The 23,943-nt window shown below is 50.5% G+C and overlaps 1 protein-coding gene across 1 annotated transcript; it reads right to left on the reverse strand.

The window, feature by feature from the left end:
• Positions 1 to 11,319: 11,319 nt before the first annotated feature.
• Positions 11,320 to 21,436, reverse strand: LOC144692686 (immunoglobulin kappa light chain-like). Its single transcript, XM_078561780.1, has 4 exons — positions 21,303 to 21,436; positions 20,749 to 21,116; positions 18,421 to 18,466; positions 11,320 to 12,399 (listed from the first exon to the last, which is right to left on the reverse strand). The coding sequence occupies exons 1-4, from the start codon at positions 21,349 to 21,351 to the stop codon at positions 12,071 to 12,073; spliced, it is 792 nt and encodes a 263-aa protein (XP_078417906.1). The 5' UTR covers positions 21,352 to 21,436; the 3' UTR covers positions 11,320 to 12,070.
• Between the last annotated feature and the right edge of the window lie 2,507 nt (positions 21,437 to 23,943).

Consider the following 23,943-nt stretch of genomic DNA (forward strand, 5'->3'; position numbering starts at 1 on the left):
GTGGGTGAGGAGGTAATGTGGCATGCATGTGGGCAAGGGGGTAGAGTGTCAGGCAAGTGGGCAAGGGGTTAGAGTGGCGGGTAAGTGGGTGAGGTTGTTTTTGTCGCAGGCAAGTGGGTGACGGGATAAGCTGTCAGGCAAGTGGGTGTTGGGGTAGGGTGATAGGTAAGTGTTTGAGGGGGTAGCATGCCAGGGTACGTGGGTGAGGGAGTAGGGTGTCAGGTAAGTAGGCGAGGGTGTAGGGTGTTAGGTAAGTGGGTGAGGGGTAGGTTGGTAGGCAAGTGGCAGAGGGGGTAGAGAGGCAGGTAATTGGGTGAGGTGGCAGAGTGGCAGTTAAGTTGGTGAGGGGATAGGGTGGCAGGCAAGTGGGTGACGGGGGTAGGGTTGCAGGAAAGTTGGTGAGGAGGGTAGAGTGGCAGACAAGTGTGTGAGGAGGTAAGTTGTCAAGTAAGTGGTGAGGGGTTAGAGTATCAGGTAAGAGGGTGAGCGGGTAGAGTATCAGGTAAGTGGGTGAGGGGGTAGAGTGTCAGGTAAGTGGGTGAGGGTGTAGAGTTTCTCGATAAGTAGGGGAGGGGGTAGGGCGGAAGGTATGTGGGTGAGTGGGTAGAGTGTCAAGGAAGTGGGTAAGGGGGTAATGTGTCAGGTAAGTGGGTGAGGGCGTAGAGTGTCAGATAAGTGGGTGAGGGGGTAGCGTGTCAGGCAAGTGGGCGAGGGGGTAGTGTGTCAGGCAAGTGGGTGAGGCGTTAGAGTGTCAGGTAAGTGGGTGAGGGGGTAAAGTGCCATGCTAGTGGGTGAGTGTGTAGACTGTCAGGTAAGTGGGCAAGGGGGTAGAGTGTCATGCTAGTGGGTGAGTGTGTAGAGTGTCAGGTAGGTGGGTGAGGGGGTAGGGCGTCAGACAAGTGTATGAGGGCATTGCATGGGGGGCAAGTAGGTGAGCGGGTAGGGTGGCAGGCAAGGGGGTGTGGGGTTAGATAGTCAGGTAAGTTGGTGAGGGCGTAGATTGTCAGTTAACTGGTTGACGGGGTAGAGTGTCAGGTAATTGGGTGAGGCGACAGAGTGGCTGTCAAGTGGGTGAGCGGTTAGGGTGTCATGCAATAGGTTGAGGGGTTATTGTGGCAGGCAAGTGGGTGAGGGGGTAGAGTGTCAGGCAAGTGGGCGAGGTGATAGAATGGCAGGTAAGTGGGTGAGGGGGTAGGGTGGCAGGAAAGTGGGTGAGGGGGTAGGGTGGCAGGAAAGTGGGTGAGGGGGTAGTGTGTCAGTTAAGTGGGCGAGAGTGTAGAGTGTCAGGCAAGTGGGTAAGGGTGTAGGGTGTCAGGCAAGTTGGAGAGGGTGTAGCATGGCAGGAAAGTGGGTTAGGGTATAGGGTGGCAAGCAAGGGGGTGAGGTGTTAGTGTGTCAGGTAAGTGGGTGAGTGGGTAGGGTGACAAGCAAGTGTGTGAGGGGGTAGATTGTCAGGTAAGTGGGTGAGGGGGTAGAGTGTCAGGTAAGTGGGTGAGTGGGTAGAGTGTAAAGTAAGTTGGGGAGGAGGTAGAGTGTCTCGATAAGTAGGCGATGGGGTAGGACGGCAGGTATGTGGGCGAGGGGGTAGACTGTCAAGTAAGTAAGTGAGGGTGTAGCGTGTCAGTCAATTGAGTGAGGGGGTAGCGTGTCAGTTAAGTAGTTGTGGGAGTAGAGTGTCAGGTAAGTGGGTGAAAGGGCAGAGTATCAGGCAAGTGGTAGAGAGGTTTGAGTATCAGGAAAGTGGGCGAGGGGGTAGAGTGTCAGCTAAGTGGGTGACTGGGTAGGTTGGCAGGCAAGTGGGTGAGGAGTAGTGGGTCAGGAAGTGGGTGAGTGTTTTAGGTGTCCGGCAAGTGTGTGAGGGGATAGATTGTCAAGTAATTGGGTGAGGGGTTAGAGTGTCAAGAAAGTGGGTGAGGGGATAGGGTGTCAGGCAAGTGGGTGAGGGGGTAGAATGGCTGGTAAGTGGGTGAGGGAGTAGAGTTTCAGGTAAGTGTGTGAGGGGGTAGAGTGTCAGGCTCGTGTTTGAGAGTGTCGAGTGACAGGTAGGTTGGTGAGGGGGTAGGGTGCCAGACAAGTGTGTGAGGGCGTTGCATGGGAGGCAAGTGGGTGAGGGGGTAGTGTGTCAGGTAAATGTGTGAGGGGGTAGATTGTCAGGTAAGTGGGTGAGGGGGTAGAGTGTATCGATAAGTAGTCGAGGGGGTAGGGCGGCAGGTATGCGGGTGAGGGGTTAGACTGTCAAGTAAGTGGTTGAGGGAGTAGAGTGTCCGGTAAGTGGGTCATGGGGAAGGGTGTCAGGTAAATGTGTGAGGGGGTAGGGTGGCAAGCAAGTGGGTGAGGTGGTAGAGTGTCAGGATAGTGTGTGAGGGTGTAGGGTGGCTGTCAAGTGGTTGAGGGTGTAGTGTGGCAGGCAAGTGGGTGAGGGGTTTGGGTGGCAGGAAAGTGTGTGAGGGGGTAGATTGTCAGGTAAGTGGTTGAGGTGGTAGAGTGTTAGGATAGTGGGTGAGGGTGTAGGGTGGCTGTCAAGTGGTTGAGGGGTTAGTGTGTCAGGTAAGTGGGTGAGGTGGTAGGGTGGCAGGTAAGTTGGCAAATGGGTAGGGTGGCAGGAAAGTGGTTGAGGGGGTAGATTGTCAGGTAAGTGGGTGAGGGGGTACAATGCCAGGCAAGTGGGGTAGGGGGTAGTGTGTCAGGTAAGTGTGTGAGATAGTAGAGTGTCAGGTTAGTGGTTGAGTGGGTAGGATGGCAGGCAAGTGGTTGAGGGGCTAGTGTGTCAGGAAGTGGGTGAGGGGGTAGAGTGTCAGGTAAGTGTGTGAGGGGCCAGAGTGTCAGGTAAATGGGTCAGGATTAGGGTGGCAGGGAAGTTGGTGAGGGGGTGGGGTGGCAGGCAAGTGGGTAAGGGGGTAGTTTGTCAGGAACTAAGGTGAGGGTGTACTGTGTCAGGTAAGTGGGTGAGGGGGTAGGGTGTCAGGCATTTGGTTGAGGAGTTCGTGTGTCAGTCAATTGTGTGAGGGGGTAGGGTGTCAGGCAAGTGGGTGAGACTGTAGAGTTTCAGGCAAATGGATGTGCGGGTAGGGTGTCAGGCAATAGGTTGAAGGGATATTGTGTCAGGCAAGTGGGTGCGGGGGTAGGGTGGTATGTAAGTTGGCCAGGAGGTAGGGTGGCAGATAAGTGGGTGAAGGGGCAGAGTGTCAGGTAATTGGGTGAGGGGGTAGAGTGTCATGTAAATGGGTGAGGGGGTAGGGTGGCAGGAAAGTGGGTGAGGTGATAGATTGTCAGCTAGGTGTGTGAGCGGGTAGACTGTCCAGTGAATGGGGGAGGGGTTAGGGTGGCAGGCAAGTGGGTGAAGGGTAGGGGGGCAGGCAAGTGGGAGATGGTGTACGGTGGCAGGCATGTCGTCGAGGGGGGTTGGGTGGCAGACAAGTGGGTGAGGGGGGTAGGGAGGCTGGCAAGTGGGTGACGGTAGAGTTTGAGGTAATTGTGTGAGGTGGTAGAGTGTCAGGTAAGTGGGCAAGGGATTAGAGTGTCAGGTAAGTGGGTGAGGGGGTAAAGTGCCATGCTAGTGGGTGAGTGTGTAGACTGTCAGGTAAGTGGGCAAGGGGGTAGAGTGTTATGCTAGTGGGTGAGTGTGTAGAGTGTCAGGTAGGTGGATGAGGGGGTAGGGCGTCAGACAAGTGTATGAGGACATTGCATGGGGGGCAAGTAGGTGAGCGGGTAGGGTGGCAGGCAAGGGGGTGTGGGGTTAGAGAGTCAGGTAAGTTGGTGAGAGGGTAGATTGTCAGTTAACTGGTTGAGGGGGTAGAGTGTCAGGTAAGTGGGTCAGGGAGTAGCGTGTCAGGCAAGTGGGTGAGGCGATAGAGTGGCTGTCAAGTGGGTGAGCGGTTAGGGTGTCAGGCAATAGGTTGAGGGGTTATTGTGGCAGGCAAGTGGGTGAGGGGGTAGAGTGTCAGGCAAGTGGGCGAGGTGATAGAATGGCAGGTAAGTGGGTGAGGGGGTAGGGTGGCAGGAAAGTGGGTGAAGGGGTAGTGTGTCAGTTAAGTGGGCGAGGGGGTAGAGAGTCAGGCAAGTGGATAAGGGTGTAGGGTGTCAGGCAAGTTGGAGAGGGTGTAGCATGGCAGGAAAGTGGGTGAGGGTATAGGGTGGCAAGCAAGGGGGTGAGGTGTTAGTGTGTCAGGTAAGTGGGTGAGTGGGTAGGGTGACAAGCAAGTGTGTGAGGGGGTAGATTGTCAGGTAAGTGGGTCAGGGGTTAGAGTGTCAGGTAAGTGGGTGAGCGGTTAGGGTGTCAAGCAATAGGTTGAGGGGGTATTTTGGCAGGCAAGTGGGTGAGGGGGTATAGTGTCAATCAAGTGGGCGAGGCAATAGAGTGGCAGGTAAGTGGGTGAGTGGGTAGAGTGGCAGATCTGTGGGCGAGGGGGCAGAGTGTCAGGTAATTGGGTTAGGGCGTAGATTGTCAGGAAAGTGGCTGAGTGGGCAGGGTGTCAGGCAATTGTGCGAGGGCGTAGATTGTCAGGTAACTGGGTGAGGGGGTAGAGTGTCAGTCAAGTGGGTGAGGTGGTAGATTGTCAGGTAGGTGGGTGGGTGCGTAGAGTGTCAAGCATATAGATGTGGAGGGGGAGTGGGTAGGGTGGTAGGCCAGTGGGTGAGTGGGTAGGGTGGCAGGTAAGTGGGTGAGGGGGCAGATTGTCAGCTAAGTGGGCAAGGGGATGGGGGCATAGAGTGGGAGAGGGGTAGATTGTCAGATTAGTCTGCGAGGGGGTAGAGTGGCAGGTAAGTGGGTGAGGGTGTAGAGTGTCAGGCAAATGGGCGAGGGGGTTAAATGGAAGGTAAGTGGGCGAGGGGGTAGGGAGACAGGCAAGTGGGCGAGGGGCTAGTGTGTCAGGAAAGTGGTAGTGAGGGTAGGGTATCTGGTAAGTGGGTGAGGGGTTAGAGGGTCAGTTAAGTGGGCGAGGGGGCAGAGTGTCAGGTAATTTGGTGAGGGGGTAGAATGTCAGGTAAGTGGATGAGGTTGTAGAGTGTCAGGCAAGTGGGTGAGGGTGTAGAGTGTCAGGTCAGTGAGTGAAGGGGTAGGGAGGCAGGTAAGTTGGCCAAGTGGTTGACGGGGTAGGGTGGCAGACAAGTGGGTGAGGGGTTAGCGTGTCATTTAATTGGGTGAGGGGGTAGAGTGTCAGGTAAGTGGTTGAGGGGGTAGAGTGTCAGGCAAGTGGGTGAGGGGGTAGAGTGTCAGGTAAGTTGGAGAGGGGGTAGATGTCAAGAAAGTGTGTGAGGAAGTAGGGTATCAGGCACGTGGGCGAGGCGGTAGATTGTGTGGTCAGTGGGTGAGGGTGTAGGGTGTCAGGCAAGTGGGTGAGGGGGTAGAGTGTCAGGTAAGTTGGAGAGGGGGTAGATGTCAAGAAAGTGTGTGAGGAAGTTGGGTATCAGGCACGTGGGCGAGGGGGTAGATTGTGAGGTCAGTGGGTGAGAGGGTAGGTTGGCAGGAAAGTGGGTGAGGGGGTAGGGTGGCAGGAAAGTGGGTGAGGGGGTAGGGTGTCAGTTAAATGGGCGAGGGGATAGGGTGGGAGGCAAGTGGGTGAGGGGGTAGTGTGTCTTGATAAGTAGGCGAGGGTGTAGGGTGGCATGAATGTGGGTTAGAGGTTAGAGTGTCAAGATAGTGGGTGAAGGGGTAGAGTGTCAAGTAAGTGGGTGAGGGGGTAGATTGTCAGGAAGTGGGTGAGGGGGTAGAGTGTCATTTAAGTGGGTGACTGGGTACAGTTTCAGGTAATTGTGTGAGGGGGTAGTGTGTCAGGTAAGTGGGCAAGGGGGTAGAGTGTCATGCTAGTGGGTGAGTGTGTAGAGTGTCAGGTAAGTGGGTGAGGGGGTAGAGTGTCAGGTAAGTGGGTGAGGGGGCAGAGTGTTAGGTAAGTGGGTGAGGGTGTAGAGTGTCAGGCAAGTGGGTGAGGGCTTCGCATGGCAGCCAAGTGGGTGAGGGGATAGCGTTTCAGGTTAGTGAGTGAGGGAATTGGGTGGCAGGCAAGTGGGTGAGGGAATAATGTGTCATCTAAGTGGGTGAGGGGTTAGCGTGTCAGGTTAGTGGGTGAGGGGGTAGGGTGGTCAGCAAGTGGGTGTGGGTGTAGAGTGTCAGGAAAGTGGGTGAGGGTGTAGGGTTGCTGGCAAGTGGTTGGGGGAGTAGTGCGGCAGGAATGTGGGTGATGGGGTAGGGTGTCAGTTAAATGCGTGAGGGGGTACAATGTCAGGCAAATGGGATAGGGGTTAGAGTGTCAGGTAATTGGGTGAGGGGTAGGGTAGCATGCAAGTGGGTGAGGGGGTTGAGTGTCAGGTAAGTGGGTGAGGGGGTAGGGTGAAAGGCAAGTGGTGAGGGTAATTGTGGCAGGCAAGTTGGGGAGGGAGTAGTGGGTCAGGTAAGTTCGTGATGTGGTAGAGTGTCAGGTTAGTGGGTGAGTGGGTAGGGTGGCAGGCAAGTGGGTGAGGGGGTAGTGGGTCAGGAAGTGTGTGAGTGGGTGGGTTGTCAGGCAAGTGGGTGAGAGGGTAGAATGTACGGGAATTGGGTGAGTGGGTAGAATGTCAAGTAAATGGGTCAGGGTTATGGTGGCAGGCAATTTGGTGAGGGTGTGGGTTGGCAGGCAATTGGTGAGCGGGTAGTATGTCAGGTAAATGGGTGAGGGGGTAGGGTGTCAGGCAAGTGGGCAAGGGTGTAGATTGTCAGGAGCTAAGTTGAGGGGGTACTGTGTCAGGTAAGTGGGTGAGGGGGTAGGGTTTCAGGCATGTGGGTGAGGAGGTAGGGTGTCAGTCGATTGGGTGAGGGGGTAGAGTGGCAGGCAAGTGGGTGAGTGGGTATTATGGCAGGCAGGTTTGTGAGTGGGTAGAGTGTCAGGTAAGTGGGTGTGGGGGCAGAGTGTCAGGTAAGTGGGTGTGTGGATAGGGTGTCAGACAAGTGGGCGAGGGTGTAGCTTGTCAGGTAAGTGGGTGAGGGGGTAGGGTGGCAAGTAAGTGGGCAAGGGGGTAGTGTGTCAGGCAAGTGGGTGAGGGGGTTGGGTGGCAGGTAAGTTTGTGAGGGGGCAGATTGTCAGGTAAATGGGTGAGGGCATAGAGTGTCAGGTTAGTCTGCGAGGGGGTAGAGTAGCAGGTAAATGGGGGAGGGGGAGAGTGTCAGGCAAAAGGGCGAGGGGGTTGAGTGGAAGGTAAGTGGGCGAGTGGGTAGAGTGTCATGCATGGGGGTGATGGGTTAGAGTGTCAGATAAGTGAGTGGGTGGGTAGGATGTCAGGCAATAGGATGAGGGGGTATTGTGGCAGGCAAGTGGCTGAGAGATTAGGGTGGCAGGTAAGTGGGTGAGGGGGTAGAGTGTCAGGCAAGTGAGTGGGTGGGTAGAATGTCAGGCAATAGGATGAGGGGATAGAGTGGCGGGTAAGTGGGGGAGGGGGTAGTGTGGCAGGCAAGTGGGCAAGGGTGTAGATTGTCAGGAGCTAAGTTGAGGGGGTACTGTGTCTGATAAGTGGGTGAGGGGGTAGGGTTTCAAGCATGTGGGTGAGGAGGTAGGATGTCAGTCGATTGGGTGAGGGGGTAGAGAGGCAGGCAAGTGGGTGTGGGGGCAGAGTGGCAGTTAAGTGGGTGAGGACGTAGAGTGTCAGGTAAGTGGGTGGCTGGTTAGGGTGTCAGACAAGTGGGTGAGGGTGTAGCTTGTCAGATAAGTGGGTGAGTGTGAAGTGTGGCAAGTAAGTGGGCAAGGGGGTAGGGTGGCAGGAAAGTGGGTGAGGGGGTTGGGTGGCAGGTAAGTTTGTGAGGGTTCAGATTGCCAGGTAAATGGGTGAGGGCGTAGAGTGTCAGGTTAGTCTGCGAGGGGGTAGAGTAGCAGGTAAATGGGGGAGGGGGGAGAGTGTCAGGCAAAAGAGCAAGGGGTTTGAGTGGAAGGTAAGTGGGCGAGTGGGTAGAGTGTCATGCATGGGGGTGATGGGTTAGAGTGTCAGATAAGTGGGTGAGTGGGTAGGGTGTCAGGTAAGTGGGGGAGTGGGTAGAGTGTTTTGTAAGCGGGTGGGTGTTTAGGGTGTCAGACAAGTGGGCGAGGGTGTAGCTTGTCAGATAATTGGGTGAGGGGGTAGGGTGGCAAGTAAGTGGGCAAGGGGGTAGGGTGGCAGGAAAGTGGGTGAGGGGGTATATTGTCAGGTAGGTGGGTTTATTGGGTAGAATGTCAAGCATTTAGGTGAGGGATTAGACTGTCAGGTAAATGGGGGAGGAGGTAGGGTGGCAGGTAAGTGGGTGAGAGGTTTGGGTGGCAGGTAAGTTTGTGAGGGGGCAAATTGTCAGGTAAATAGGTGAGGGCGTAGAGTGTCAGGTTAGTCTGTCAGGGGTTAGAGTAGCAGGTAAATGGGGGAGGGGGGAGAGTGTTAGGCAAAAGGGCGAGGGGGTTGAGTGGAAGGTAAGTGGGCGAGGGGGTAGGGTGACAAGCAAGTGGGCGAGGGGTCAGTGTGTCAAGCAAGTGGGTGAGGGGTTGTAGTGGCAGGTAAGTAGGTGAGGGTGTAGAGTGGCAGGTTAGTAGGTGAGAGGGTAGAATGCCCGGCAAGTGTATGAGGGGGTAGAGTTTCAGGCAAGTGGGTGAGTGGGTAGGATGTCAGGCAATTGGATGAGGGGATAGAGTGGCGAGTAAGTGGGTGAGGGGATAGTGTGGCAGGTAAGTTGGCGAAGGGGGTATGGTGGCAGGTATGTTGGCCAAGTGGTAGTTTGGCAGGCAAGTGGTGAGTGGGTAGAGTGTCAGGAAATTGGGCGAGGAGGTAGAGTGGCAGGTAAGTGGGTGAGGGGGCAGAGTGTCACTTAAGTTGGTGAGGGGGTAGATGTCAAGTAAGTTTGTGAGGAAGTAGGGTGTCAGCAAAGTGGGCGAGGGGTTAGATTGTCAGGTAATTGGGTGAGGGGGTAGGGTGTCAGGTAAGTGGGTGAGGGGGTAGATTGTCAGTTAAATGGCTGAGGGCGTAGGGTGGTAGGTAAGTGGGTGAGTGGGTAGAGTGATAGGTATGTGGGGGAGGGGGTAGAGTAGCTGATAATTGTGTGAGGTGGTAGAGTGGCAGGTAAGTGGGTGAGAGGATAGGTTGTCAGGCAGGTGGGCGAGGGGGTAGAGCATCAGGTAAGTGGGCAAGTGGTTAGGGTGGCAGGTGGGGGGTGAATGGAAAGGGTGTGTCGGGGCTGGGGTGTTGTTATGGTGGTTGGAGGGTACTTGGCTCTCAGGGCACTATTGGGAAGGTCGGGGGTAAACTGGAGGGGCATTCGGGGTGGTGTTCGGGTCGGGTGTCATTGGGGACCAGGGGTGTTCATCGCGACAGGTGCGTAGGGGAGGGGGTAGTCCCGGATATATTTGTGGGTTGGGGGTTATAGTCGTCTAGTTACCCAGGAGTTAGAACTGGTTTTAATCCTCCTAAAGTTTCCCGGGTATCATTTCCAATCAGAAAGTTGGAATGATCGGAAGTCTCCGGGCTTTAAGTCAGAATTTCAGAGGGTTCCAGGCACAGGGTAATTGCCCATCGGAAGTTCAGACTTCCTGCATAATTCCTTTGCAGTCAGTGTGTAGGGAATTCCGAGGGGTTCCCCAGTGCATCTTGGCCTGTGCCTCCGGGGTACCGGACATCGGAAGTTCTGGGCCAATGGATCAGACGTCCAAAAGCTTGGCCAAAGATGTTGACTTTAAGGAGTGTCTTAAAGGAGGAAAGTGAGGGAGAGACGGGGAGAGGTGTAGGGAGGGAATTCCAGAGCTTGGGGCCCAGGCAGCTGAAGGCACGGCCACCAATGGTGGAGCGATTCTGATTAGGAATCCACCAGAGGCCAGGATTAGAGGAGCGCAGATATCTCGGAGGGTTGTAGGGCTGGAGGAGGTTCCAGAGATAGGGAGGGGCGGGGTAATGGAGGGAATTGAAAACAAGGATGGGAATTGTAAAATCAGGATGTTGCTTGACCGGGAGGTCAAGGACCAATGTAGGTCAGTGAGTACAGGGGTGACAGGGGAACGGGACTCACTGTGAGTTAGGACACGGGCAGCAGAGTTTTGGATGACCCCAAGTTTACGGAGGGTAGAATGTGGGAGAGCAGCCAGGAGTGTATTGGAATAGTCACATCCAGAGGTAACGAAGGCATGGGTGAGGGCTTCAGCAGCTGATGAGCTGAGACTGGGGTGAAGTCGAGCGATGTTATGGAGGTGGAAATAGGCGCTCTTAGTGATGTGACGAATATGAGGTCGGAAGCTCATCTCAGGGTCAGATGTGACCCCAAGGTTGTGAACAGACGGGTTTAATCTCAGACTGTTACTGGGGAGAGGGATGGAGTCAGGAGTTAGAGAACAGAGTTTGGAGTGGGGACTGAAAACAATGGCTTCAGTCTTCCCAATATTTAATTGTAGGAATTCCTGTTCATCCAGTACGGGATGTGGGATAAGCAGTCTGATAATTTAGCAACAGTGGAAGAGTTGAGAGAGGTGGTGGTGAGGTAGAGCTGGGGGTCTTCAGCGTACATGTGAAAACTAACGCTATGCTTTCGGATGATGTGTCCGAGGGGCAGCATGTAGATGAGAAATAGGAGGGGCCAAGGGTCGATACCTGGGGGACACCAGAGGTAATGGAGCAGGGACAGTTTTAGCAGATGAGAGGAGGAGCCGGGAGTGTTTGGAGCGCTCCAGCCAGATCTGGCGGTGATGGATAAACCAGTTTCAAGTCTGCCTCCCTTGGATTAAGTGAGTGGAGATGAGGGTTGTAGCAGGGGGAACGGCCAGGGTGAGGGAGAGGAATGGTTTTATTGGGGACTAGGATATGAAAGGTGGAGGTGAGGGTGAGGTTGAGTAAATCAGTCGCTGCAGAAATGTTGTGGTGATCGGAGGGCCAGAGACGAGATCGTTGGGAATTTGAAAGTGCAGTTGTAAGTGAATTGGGGAATAGATTTTTCCAGGGATGGATACAGAAGGGGGTAGGGTTGGGCTGTGGGAGGGATGTGGGTGGGGAGTGATACAAGGAAGTGATCAGAGATGGTCTTATCTGTGATTGAAACTATGGGAGTAGCGAGACCACGTGAGATGGGAAGGTCACGGGGGAGGTCGTGAATATGGTTTGGGGAATTGTGGTTGTGATGATTTAATCCCAGCAACTTCCAGTTTCTTTTCTGTTTTTAATCTTGTAAATTCAAGAGATTCAAGATAAAACTGATCATTTTAAAATGATTGATAATTGTCTTTGAACCAAATCGTCTGTTAGTGTCATTGATTGACAGTCCAACCAGCCAATCAGGACAATCACTTGCTGAAATGCAGCCAATCAGCTGATGGGGAGGTGGGACATTTCCAAAGCACTCACCAGACAGAGACTGAATATTCTTAATGTTTACTACCTTTTACACATTGACATTTACAGAAAAAAGACTTGAATAAACAGCCCAGCCAGAGGAAGCTGGAGAAATTCACAGGGAGAATGGAGGTTTATTAAAACACTTGTGGAGATTTTCTCAAGAACATGAGAATCCTGTCCCTTTAAACAGTGACTAAACCTTAAATTGTAACTTCAGGGTGAGCAGGAAGGGGTCTGGCTTACTGAAGCAGACACTTCGGAGGGCCACATTAATTTTGTACAGCTGACAGTCTTCAGCATCTTAGAGAGGTTTTACTTAGCATCACGAGATTAAACTGTCCCAGCCAACACTCCCAGGGCAGGTACAGCACGGGGTTAGATACAGAGTAAAGCTCCCTCTACACAATTCCCATCAAACACTCCCAGGGAAGGTACAGCACGGGGTTAGATACAGAGTAAAACTCCCTCTACACAATCCCCATCAAACACTCCCAGGACAGGTACAGCACGGGGTTAGATACAGAGTAAAGCTCCCTCTACACAGTCCTCATCAAACACTCCCAGGACAGGTACAGCATGGGTTAGATACAGAGAAAAGCTCCCTTTACATTGCCCCAATAACGTGCCTTAACCCCTAACTCTCAGAAGTGTCTCAGAGCCGGTCCCGAGAAGGAAGAGAGTTGTAATTCGGTGCTGACAATGACCTTTGCCCTCCCAGCTCACCCCTGTTCTATTTAAAGTTGTGTCTCCTCTGTGGACTGTCTCTAACACTCTACGCACATTCTGATCTCCTGATGCTCTTGCTGAGGGGAGAGGAGAGGCTCTCGTGGGTGACGACACAGGAGAAGCGGGCGTTGGACTCCCAGCCGGAGCCAGAGAGGGTCAGCAGGCTACTGACGCTGTAGGTGCTGTCCGAAGCTCGCAGGTAGTTGCTGGTCTGAACCCCGTCCGAAATGGCTGCACCGTCCTTCTTCCACTCCACCTTCACCGCATCGGGATAGAAGTGATTGGCAAGGCACACCAGGGTGGCAGTGCCCTTGGTCTTGACCTCCTCCGGGGAGGGTGGCAGCAGGGTTAGTGTGGGTGGTGACTTCTCTCTGCCTGAAAGAGAAGAGAAGGAAGTTTAATCACTGTCATTATAATGAATTTCAACTTCCCGAATATTAACTGGGATCAGATATGTGTAAATGTATAGATGATGTAAAATTCTTATAATCCATCCAGGTGAATTCTTTTAGCCAGAACGTAACAAACCCAACAAGAGAAGGGGCAGTTTTAGACAATTTCAGGGAATGAATCTGGGCAGGTGGAAGGTGTATCAGTGGGAGAGTATCTGGGTAATAGTGATCATAATTCAGTTAGGTTTTGAGCAGTTATGGAAAGGGATAAAGCTAGACCAAGTGTAAAAGTTGTAAATTAGGGAAAGGCCAATTTAACTAAGCTGTGATTTGCCGAAATGGACAGGAAACAGCAACTTGAAGGTAAATCAGTGTCAGAGCAGTGGGAGGTTTTCATGGAGGAGAATTGTGAAATATTTGATGGGATATAAATAGTGCGGAATTCCCCCAGATTTGCACAAAGGGCACTGGCGTATGGGAGAAAGATTGTTTTACATCCCCTGTGCCCTTGTCACTCTCAGTCTTTCCTCCGAGTGGTGTTCAACATGGAGGAGCACTGATTCATCAACTGAGGGAGGGTGGTACGTGGTAATCGGACAGAGGTTTCCTTCCCTATGTTTGACCTGATGCCATGAGACTTCATGGGGTCCGGAGTTGATTTTGAGGACTCCCACAGCAACTCCCCACTGCCTGTATACCACTGTGTTGCCACCTCTGCTGGGTCTTACCTGCCGGTGGGACAGGACATACCCGGGGAGGGCGATGGTGGAGTCTGGGTCATTATCTGTAAAGTATGGTTCTGTGAGGATGACTCTGTCAGGCTGTTGCTTGACTAGTCTGTGAGACAGTTCTCCCAATTTTGACACTAGCCCCCAGATGTTAGTAAGGGGGACTTTGCAGGGTCAACAGGGCTGAGATTGCCGTTATTGTTTCCGGTGCCTAGGTCGATGCCGGGTGGTCCGTCCGGTTTCATTCCTTTTTAGTGACTTTGTCGCAGTTTCTAACAACTGAGTGGGGGCTGGGCCACTTCAGAGGGCAGTTAAGAGCCAACCACATTGCTGTGTGGCACACAGCAACACCTGGAAAATTGCCCAGGTATGTCATGTACACAAAAAGCAGGACAAATCCAACCTGGCCAATTACCGCCCCATCAGTCTACTCTCCAACATCAGTAAAGTGATGGAAGGGGTCATCAACTGTGCTATCAAGTGGCACTTGCTCAGCAATAACCTGCTCACTGAGGCCCAGTTTGGGTTCTGCCAGTGCCACTCAGCTCCTGACCTCATTACAGCCTTAGTTCAGACATGGACAGTGGAGCTGAACTCCCGAGGTGAGGAGAGACCGACTGTCATTGATATCAAGGCCGTATTTGACTGAGTGTGGCGTCAAGGAGCCCGAGCAAAACTGGAGTCAAAGGGAATCAGGGGGAAAACTCTCTGTGGGTTGGAGTCATACCTAGCACAAAGGAAGATGGTTGTGGTTGTTGGAGGTCAGTCATCTCAGCTCCAGGACATCACTGCATGAGTTCCTCAGGGTAGCATTCTCGGCCCAACCATCTTCAGCTATTTCATCAATGACCTTCCTTCCATCATAAGGTCAGAAGTCGGTCTGTTCACTGATGATTGCACAATGTCCAGCATCATTCATGACTCCTCAGATACTGAAGCAGTCCCTGTCCAAATGCAGCAAGACCTGAACAATATCCAGGCTTGGGCTGACAAGTGGCAAGTAACATACATGCCACACAAGTGCCAGGAAATGACCATCTCCAACAAGAGAGAATCCAACCATCGCCCCTTGATGTTCAATGGCATTACCATCACTGAATCCCCCACTATTAACTTCCTGGGGGTTAGCATTGAGCAGAAACTGAAGTGGACTAGTCATATAAATACTGTGGCTACAAGAGCAAGTCAGAGGCTAGGAACGTGTGACGAGTCACTCACCTCCTGACTCTCCAAAGCCTGTCCACCATCTACAAAGCACAAGTTAGGAATTTATTGGAGTACTCTCCACTTGCCTGGATGAGTGCAGCTCCAACAACGCTGAAGAAGCTGGACACCATATTTAAACTACAGCCGTGTGAACACTTCTCAATGCTTGCAGCCCGGGGCTGCTCCGGTGAAGACATGGCCCCAAAAGCCAAGCAGAGTGCAGCCCCCGATTCAGTGACACATTCCTGGGATGCCTTCTGGACACTGTGGAGGCCCATCCTGATGTCCTCTACCCCCGCTCTGGCCGCAGGAGAGCCATCAGTTTCAGATTTTTGGTTGTCTCACCATATTATTCCCACTGCTCACCATGACACCTGACACCAATGGGGCAGGAAAATTCCGGCCATAGTGAGAGAGGAAATAATAATTGTTGGAAAATATTCTGAGGGACATTTTAATCATCTTTGAGAAAGATATGACCAAGGACAGTCAACATGGACTTGTTAAGGGAAAGCCGTGTCCGACTAACTTGCTTGAATTTTTTGAGGGGGTAACAAGGAGGGTTGATGAGGGGAGCGAGTTTGACGTGGTCTATGCGGATTTTAGCAAGACTTCTGACAAGGTTCCACATGACAGACTGCTCAGAAAATTAAAAATTCATGGAATCCCAGGGAAAGGGGCAAGTTGTGTTTCAAATTAGTTGAGTGGCAGGAAGTAAAGGTTTGATGTTAAGCTGGTTAAATCATATTGGACTGTTACTTAGATATTTGTAAAGAGGGTTTCCACAAATTCAGCACTGAAATGGTTAATAGTAAGAGTGTTTAAAGACTCAGTGTCCCTCTAAGACCCTGTTAAGCTGTTAGGAAGCTTTCACTATTGATCAGTCTCTCCGGGGGAAACAGGTTCAGCATTAACAATCCTCAGATCACACACACATCAAGAGAACTTTATCCCAGAATGTTGGAGCACACTTGGATCAACCCACTTCAGAAAGGATTCAGATTGGGTGTCATAGAATAAAATCATAGAAAGTTTCTGGCACAGAAAGAGGCCACTCGGCCCATCATGTCTGTGCCCACTGAAATACGAGCCGTCCGGCCGAATCCCACTTTCCAGCATTTGGTCCGTAGTCCTCCAGGTTCAGGCTCTTGAGGTTCATATCCAGACACCTTTTAAATGGGTTGAGGGTTCCTGCCTCTGTGACCCTTTCAGGTAGTGAGTTCCAGAGCCTCATCTCCCATCTAATCTTTCTCCCAATCACTTTAAATCTATGCCCCCTAGTCACTGACCTCTCTGCTAAAGTAAATAGGCCCGTCCCATCCAATCTATCCAAGCCCCTCATAATTTTGTACATCTCAATCAAATCTCCCCTCAGCCTCCTCTGTTCCAAGGAGAACAACCCCAGCCAATCCAATCTCTCCTCATAGCTGCAATTTTCCTGTCCTGGCTCCATCCTGGTTAAATCTCCTCTGTACCCTTTCTAATGCAATCACATTCTTCCTGTAATGAGGTGACCAGAACTGCGCACTGTACTCAAGTTGTTCCTAACTAATAATTTAGACAGATCCAGCATAACCTCCTTGCTCGATACCTCGGCTAATGATTGAAAGGATTCCATGTTCCTTCTTAACCACCTTATTGACCTGTTCTGCTACCTTCAGGAGTCTGGACATTCACCCCAAGGTCCCTCACTTCCTCTGCACCTCTCAGTATCTTCCCATTTATTGTGTAATCCTTTGCTTTGTTTGACCTCCCCAAATGCATTACCTCACACTTCTCTGGGGAGAATTCCATTTGCCACTTTTCTTTCCACCTGACCAGTCCATTGATATCTTCCTGCAGCCTACAACAATCCTCCTTGTTATCTACCATGCAGCCAATTTTTGTGTCGCCTGTAAACTCCTTGATTAACTCCTACATTTATGTCCAAATCATTAATATATACACAAAAAGCAGGGTACCGAGGCCTGAGGCCTGCAGACCCACACTGGAAACAGCCTTCCAGTCACTAAAACACCATCAATAATTACCCTTTGTTCCCGGCCCCTGAGCTAATTTTGTATCTAATGGGCCCCATTCCCATGGACCCCATTGGCTTTTATTTTTTTAACAAGTCTGCCATGTGGAACCTGCTAAAAAACGTTGCTAAAATCCATGTAGATAACATCAACTACACTACCCTCATCAATCCTCCTTGTTACTTCCTCAAAAAAGATGAACAAATTAGTCAGACATGACCGGCCCTTATCAAATCCATGCTGACTGTCCTAGATTAATCTGTGCCTTTCTTAACGACAGTTTATCCTGTCCTTCAGAATTGATTCCAATTATTTGACCACCAACGAGGACACAATGACTGGCCTGTAATTATTCAGTCTATCCCTCGCTCCCTTTTTAAACAAAGGTACAACATTATCAGACCTCCAATCCTCCGGCCCCTCACCTGTATCCAGTGAGGATTGGAAAATGAGGGTCAGACCCTCCACAATATCCTCCCTGGTTTCTGTTAACAGCCTCGGGCACATTTCACCCGGCCCTGGTGGTTAATCCATTCTCAAGGATGCTAATCCCCCTCATACTTCCTCTCTCCCTATGTTTATCACATCCAATATTTCACACTCCTCCTCCATAGTGACAATGTCTACATTGTTCCCTTTCTTTTGTGAAGACAGACGCAAAGTATTCATTCAGAACCATACCCACATTCTCCCCCTCCTCACATAGGTTACCTTTTTGGTCTTTTATGGGCCCAACCCATCCTTTAGTTATCCTCTTACTCTTAAGTATTGAGAAAACAGCTTTGGGTGTAGAAGGTTCGAGATTTCATTTGAAACCTTGCCGGCCAACACTGGGGTGACGTCAAGGGTGAGGCTTCAATTAACCTCAAAGTCCGGGGGTCAGACAGGGTCAGTGTGAGGTCAATGGGAACTCACAGGGTCACCATCAGGAATCTCCAACTTCAAAGAAAGGCTTGCATTTCAATGGCGCCTATCACCACCTCAGGATGTCCCAGAGTGTTCCACAACCAACTGTGCACAGCAAGATCCCAGATATCAGATTGACAATGACCAGATAATCAGATGTGTAGTGATGTAGATTGAGGGATAAATATTGTCCAGGAAACCAGGGGGATCACCCCTGCTCTTCTTCTCAAAGCGCCGGTGGGATATTTGAGATCCCCCTGAGAGGGCAGACCTCAGTTTGTATCATCTGAAAGACGGCTCCTCTGACAGTGCAGCCCTCCCTCAATACTGCACTGGAGTCTCAGCCGGGATTATGTGCTCAAGTCTCTGGAGTGGGATTTGAACCCACAACATTGTGACTCTGAGGGGCTGGTGCTACCCACTGAGGCAAGGCCAACACCTCACGGTCCAATAGCCCACCATGTTCACCCTCCCGGCTCACACTTGGAGGAATGAGCCCACTTGGGGAGGGTGGAGCTGTTCCCCAGTCAGAGACAGTGTCTTCTGGAGAGAGATGGAGAGCAGATTCCGGGAGGCCTGGAGTCTAGAGGGTGACATTTAAACATTCGGGGGAAACGGAGAGTCTCCCCGAAACCCTGGAACACTGAAGCCACTGGATTGTGGGCCCTGCTCTACCTGTTTGTCATCAGAACTTTGCCAAGAGATAACCAGGGAGTGGAGAGAGCAGAGTTCAAGTTGGGGGAGGTGGGACCTCGGTGTCTCACTGTGCTGGTGCTGTGATCAGTTATATCAGAGACTGTGAGAGGGAGCCAGAGCTCATATCAAACTCTGCCCGTGTCTGTCACACTGAGACTGACAGGAGTCTAGTGAGTGATTTCACTCCATGGTGCAGCAATGTCAGCACAGTCTGCAAACGTCCAGATCTCCTCGAGACGGTGGGTAAAAGTTGGTTATTTATATCTTGTTGCTTAAAGGGGGGAATGTAATGAAAGAAATACAGCTGGGCACCCTGTTATACACAGTGTTGTTCACTGAACCATTTCATTCACTGCAGCTCCTCACTAACACCTTCAACTATTCAGCATTAGTGTTTGAGAAAGTTTCAGTATTGAAAGGGTTAATAAGGGAGGATTGGGGTTTACTTACTCAGTCTGAGCTTGGTTCCTTTAGCGAACGGACCCCACACTGAGAGCTTCCAGTGCAGGGGCTGTACAAAAACCTCTGCTCTCTGCTTCACTCAGTCACTCTCACCCTCTCCCTGTCTCTCACTCACACTCACCTTTAACTCACTCTCACCCTCTCCCGGTCTCTCACTCACACTCACCTTTAACTCACTCTCACCCTCTCCCTGTCTCTCACTCACACTCACCTTTAACTCACTCTCACCCTCTCTCTGTCCCTCACTCACACTCACCATTAACTCACTCTCACCCTCTCTCTGTCTCTCACTCACACTCACCTTTAACTCACTCTCACCCTCTCTCTGTCTCTCACTCACACTCACCTTTAACTCACTCTCACCCTCTCTCTGTCTCTCACTCACACTCACCTTTAACTCACTCTCACCCTCTCCCTGTCTCTCACTCACACTCACCTTTAACTCACTCTCACCCTCTCCCTGTCTCACTCACACTCACCTTTAACTCACTCTCACCCTCTCCCTGTCTCTCACTCACACTCACCTTTAACTCACTCTCACCATCTCTCTGTCTCTCACTCATACAGGAGGTGCGACTGTGTGTCTATTATTATATATTATATATAACTGTGGGATGTGTCAGTACAGGAGGTGGGACTGTGTGCCCATTATTATATATTCTATATAACTGTGGGATGTGTCAGTACAGGAGGTGGGACTGTGTGTCCATTATTATATATTCTATATAACTGTGGGATGTGTTAGTACAGGAGGTGGGACTGTGTGTCCATTATTATATATTCTATATAACTGTGGGATGTGTCAGTACAGGAGGTGGGACTGTGTGTCTATTATTATATATTCTATATAACTGTGGGATGTGTCAGTACAGGAGGTGGGACTGTGTGTCCATTAAAATTTATTATATATAACTGTGGGATGTGACAGTACAGGAGGTTGGACTGTGTGTCCATTATTATATATTCTATATCAATGTGGGATGTGTTAGTACAGGAGGTGGGACTGTGTGTCCATTATTATATATTCTATATAACTGTGGGATGTGTCAGTACTGGAGGTGGGACTGTGTGTCCATTATTATATATTCTATACAACTGTGGGATGTGTCAGTACTGGAGGTGGGACTGTGTGTCCATTATTATATATTCTATATAACTGTGGGATGTGTCAGTACAGGAGGTGGGACTGTGTGTCCATTATTATATATTATATATAACTGTGGGATGTGTCAGTACAGGAGGTGGGTCTGTGTGTCCATCATTATATATTATATATAACTGTGGGATGTGTTAGTAGAGGAGGTGGGACTGTGTGCCCATTATTAAATATTCTATATAACTGTGGGATGTGTCAGTACAGGAGTAGGGACTTTGTGTCCAATATTATATATTCTATATTACTGTGGGATGTGTCAGTACAGGAGGTGGGTCTGTGTGTCCGTTATTATATATTCTATATAACTGTGGGATGTGTCAGTACAGGAGGAGGGACTGTGTGTCCATTATTATATATTCTATATAACTGTGGGATGTGTCAGTATTTGAGGTGGGACAGTGTGTCCATTATTATATATTCTATATAACTGTGGGATGTGTCCGTACAGGAGGATGGACTGTGTGTCCATTATTATATATTCTATATAACTGTGGGATGTGTCAGTACAGGAGGTGGGACTGTGTGTCCATTATTATATATTATATATAACTGTGGGATGTGTCAGTACAGGAGCTGGGTCTGTGTGTCCATTATTATATATTCTATATAACTGTGGGATGTGTCAGTACAGGAGGTGGGACTGTGTGTCCATTATTATATATTGTATGTAACTATGGGATGTGTCAGTACAGGAGGTGGGACTGTGTGTCCATTATTATATATTCTATATAACTGTGCGATTTGTCAGGACAGGAGGTGGTACTGTGTGTCCATTATTTTCTATTATATATAACTGTGGGATGTGTCAGGACAGGAGGTGGGACTGTGTGTCCATTATTAAATATTCTATATAACTGTGGGATGTGTCAGTACAGGAGGTGGGACTGTGTGCCCATTATTAAATATTCTTTATAACTGTGGGATTTGTCAGTACAGGAGGTGGGACTGTGTGTCCATTAATATATTTTCTATATAACTGTGGGATGTGTCAGTAAAGGAGGTGGGACTGTGTGTCCATTATTATATGTTCTATATAACTGTGGGATGTGTCAGTACAGGAGGTGGGACTGTGTGTCCATTATTATATATTCTATATAACTGTGGGATGTGTCAGTACCGGAGGAGGGACTGTGTGCCCATTACTATATATGCTATATAACTGTGGGATGTGTCAGTACAGGAGGTGGGACTGTGTCTATTGAGGTTTTTGGCAGGCTCTGTATCACTGTGTAGGGGTTGCTTTGATGCTGCTGACAGTAATAATCAGCGACATCCTCATTCTGTACATTGCTGATTGTCAGGGTGAATTGAGTGCCAGATCCACTGCCGGTGAATCGCTCCGATGTTCCTGTGAATCGAGTTGTTGCATCATAGATCAGGAGAGTGGGTTTCTGTCCTTCTCGCTGCTGGTACCAAGCAACATAGCTGCTAACAGACTGACTGGCCGTACAGGTGATGGTGGCGGTCTGGCCCAGGCTCACTGACAGCACCGGGGGAGACTGGGTCATGGTGATGTCCCCACTGATACCTGAGGGGTAATAGAGAAACAGAGTGAAGTAAGAATTGTCACACAAAGAGCCTGTAAAATGAGATATTGTTAGAGACAGTGACCGTTCCTCTGCTTTCAGCATTTTCCCTTCAATCACAAGTCAGTCGAATTGGATGGAAATGGAGAGCAGGAAAATATTCACGGTGGAAGGAGAGAGATTTGTACCTGCGATGCAGAATGCCAGAGGCCAGATGAGCTGGATGGCTGAAATCATGGTGTCTGCTCCTGTCCCTGTGCCTGGTCACTGATAAACTCTCCCTTCACTGGGCTCAGCTTTATAAAGCTGCAGCCTGTCAGAGTCTCACTGGCTGTTCCTCAGTATGTAAATGGTATCACCCATAGAAAACCACGTCAGCACCTTTCACTTCCTCTTCAACTCCCTCCTTCTGCCTCTCTCAGTATCTGTCCATCACTCCCTGTCTCTCTCTCTCTCTCTCAGTGCCTGTCTGTCACTCTCTGTCTCTCTCTCCCTCCCTCTGTCCATCACTCTCTGTCTGTTTCTCTCTCTCTCTCTCTCAGTGCCTGTCCGTCACTCTCTGTCTCTCTCAGTGTTTGTCCGTCACTCTCTCTCTCTCCCTCTCTCTCAATATCTGTCCATCGCTCTCTGTCTCTCTCTGTGTCTGTCTGTCACTCTCTGTCTCTCTCTGTGCCTGTCCATCACTCTCTCTCCCTCCCTCTGTCCGTCACTCTCTTTCTCTCTCTCCCTCTCTCAGTATCTGTCCATCACTCTCTGTCTCTCTCTCCCTCTTCCAGTGTCTGCCTGTCATTCTCTGTCTCTTTCTCCCTCTCTCTGTCCGTCACTCTCTGGCTCTCCCCCCCCTCTCCCTCTACCTGTCTCCTGGTCTTGTTCTTCTAGTCTCACTCTCCTTGTTTGCTCTCTCTCTCTCTCTCCCCTTCTCTTCCTTTCCCTCTCCCTCCCTCTCACTCTTTCGCCCCCACTTTCTGTCTCTCTTTCTTTGTCCCTCTACCTACTCATTCTTCTCTCTCCTGAGAACAGGGGTCAACCTCCTGGAATCCATTCTATCAAATCCCTTCAGGATTTTATATGTTTTAATAAGATCCCCTCTCATTCTTCTCAATTGCACTGACTGGAGGCCCAACCTGTCCAACCTTCCTTCATGAAATACGCCCCTCATCCCAGGAGTGAGTCGAATGAACCTTCTCTAAACTGCTTCGAACGCAATTATATCCTTTATCAAATAAGGAGACCAAAACTGTACACACTGCTCCCGATGTGGTCTCACTCACGTCCCTGTACAGCTGCAGTAAAACTTCCTTATGTTTATATTCCATTCCCCTAGCAACAAACTCCAACATTCCATGTGCCTTCCCAATCACTTGCTGCATCTGCAAACCAACTTTCTGTGATTCATGCACCAGGACACCCAGATCCCACTGGATCTCAGAGTTCTGCAATATCCCTCTCCATTTAAATAATATCCTGCTTTTCTATTCTTCCTGCCAAGTTCACATTTTCACACATTACGCTCCACCTGCCAAATTGTTGTCCTCTCACTTAACCTGTCCATATCCCTTTGCAGACTCCCTACCTCCTCTTAACAAATTACGTTCCTACCCAGCTTGATGAGATCGACACATTTAGCTACCTTCCATTCACTCCCTTCATCTAAGACATTGATATAGTTTGTAAATAGCTGAGCCCCAGCACTGATCCCTGTGGCACTCCACTGGTTACAGCTTGTCAAGTGGAAAAAACACATTTCTCCCCGTCTCTGGTTCCTGTTAACCCCAATTCTTTCTAGATGCCAAGATGCTGGACTCGCGCGATATTTCGGCCGGTGGGCACAGGTGGGAGTGGGCAGCACGCCCACCGACAATTAACAGGCCGATTCAGGCCAGTAAAGTAATAAGTGAATTTAATTATTTGCTGCCCATCCAACCTTACGGTGGGATGAGGTTTCCAACAGCGATCAAAAATTAAATACAAATTTTAGCTTTTGGTTAATACCATTTCCCTGCTCACATGACAGAGTCACATGAGGGGAGGTGTTTTTTAACATTTGAAAATTCTTTATTTTTAATTTTTAAGATCTTCATCTCCCACAGGCAGCTCCGTCCTCAGGGAGCTTTTCCTGTGCACACTCGCACTCATGCACAAAGCTCTCCTCTTGCCCCCCTCCCTCCCGCCCCCGACACAGGCAGCGCTGAGCGCTGTAGCACGCGGTTCACGCTGGGAGGGCTTTATTTGGCCCGCCAGTGTGAAATCCCGGTCAGGCAATCACGGGCGGTGGTCGGATTCCTGAACGCCCACTATCACCCCCACAGAGCCCACCCGACGAGGGCAAAATCCTGGCCCATGAGCTCTTATCTTATGCAGCAATGTTTGATGTGTCACCTTATCAAATGCATTTAAAAATTCCGTGTCCACCACATTACAGTTTCCCCTTTATCCACCTTGCTTGTGACTTCCTCAAAGGTGGACAATCACACATTGACAACAAGGAACTGTCCCGCACATCAACCATGGTGTCCATGTCTCACTGGACCCTCCAATAGGGACCAGTAAACATGGGCCCCCCTCCCACTGGACCCTCTAATGGGGACCAGTAAACATGGGCCTCCCTCCCACTGGACCCTCCAATAGGGACCAGTAAACATGGGCCCCCCTCCCACTGGACCCTCCAATAGGGACCAGTAAACATGGGCTTCCCACCCACTGGACCCTCCAATAGGGACCAGTAAACATGGGCCTCCCTCCCACTGGACCCTCCAATAGGGACCAGTAAACATGGGCCCCCCTCCCACTGGACCCTCCAATAGGGACCAGTAAACATAGGCCCCCCTC

The sequence above is a fragment of the Cetorhinus maximus genome, chromosome 17, assembly GCF_964194155.1.
Source record: "Cetorhinus maximus chromosome 17, sCetMax3.hap1.1, whole genome shotgun sequence".
Classification (NCBI taxonomy): domain Eukaryota; kingdom Metazoa; phylum Chordata; class Chondrichthyes; order Lamniformes; family Cetorhinidae; genus Cetorhinus; species Cetorhinus maximus.

Bases quoted from the DNA above. Each gene is read 5' to 3' on its own strand.
- LOC144692686 (XM_078561780.1), bottom strand. From the start codon at position 21,351: ATGATTTCAGCCATCCAGCTCATCTGGCCTCTGGCATTCTGCATCGCA. The intron at 21,117-21,302 runs GTACAAATCTCT...ATTACCCCTCAG, and splicing joins TCTGGCATTCTGCATCGCAG to GTATCAGTGGGGACATCACC. The intron at 18,467-20,748 runs GTTATATAGCAT...CTGCACTGGAAG, and splicing joins CTGTACTGACACATCCCACA to CTCTCAGTGTGGGGTCCGTT.